Source organism: Nannochloropsis gaditana (assembly GCF_000240725.1).
Source record: "Nannochloropsis gaditana CCMP526 unplaced genomic scaffold scaffold475, whole genome shotgun sequence".
NCBI classification, from domain to species: domain Eukaryota; class Eustigmatophyceae; order Eustigmatales; family Monodopsidaceae; genus Microchloropsis; species Microchloropsis gaditana.
This window is the reverse complement of record NW_005803478.1, coordinates 10,855-11,213: the sequence shown is the minus strand read 5'-3', so window position 1 is coordinate 11,213 and position 359 is coordinate 10,855. Positions and strand designations below refer to the sequence as shown.

Below are 359 nucleotides of genomic sequence, written 5' to 3'. Positions count from 1 at the left end.
GGGGGGGGGGGGGCGGGAAGGGAAGGAAAGCAACCGGAGCCAGTTTTTTGTGACCCTGGATGCGTGCGAACATTTGAACGGCCAGCACACGATCTTCGGGAAAGTAACAGGCGACACCATTTTCAACGTGCTGCGGATGGGGGAGGTGGCGACGGACCTGGACGACCGGCCCCTAACGGCTTTGAAACTGACGGCCGTTGAAATTTTGAACAATCCGTTCGACGACATTGTCCCGAGAGACCGGGGGGCGGAGTTACGGAAACGGCGGGAAGGGGAGTCAGGGGCGGGGAGGATGAACGAGGAAGCGAAGAAGGGGGAGAAGAAACGGCAGGAGCGGCTGGCACGGGCGGCCAAGAAGG

The 359-nt window shown here is 61.3% G+C and overlaps 1 protein-coding gene across 1 annotated transcript in view; it reads left to right on the top strand.

The window, feature by feature from the left end:
- NGA_0240800 (serologically defined colon cancer antigen 10) overlaps window positions 1-274 on the top strand; it is a gene marked incomplete at its 3' end in the record, with an annotated part of 1,389 nt that extends 1,115 nt beyond the window's left edge. Inside the window, exon 3 of the mRNA XM_005854518.1 lies at window positions 26-274. Coding sequence (XP_005854580.1) covers window positions 26-274 — 249 coding nt within the window. The remainder of the gene's footprint in view (window positions 1-25) is intronic.
- Window positions 275-359: the final 85 nt, after the last annotated feature.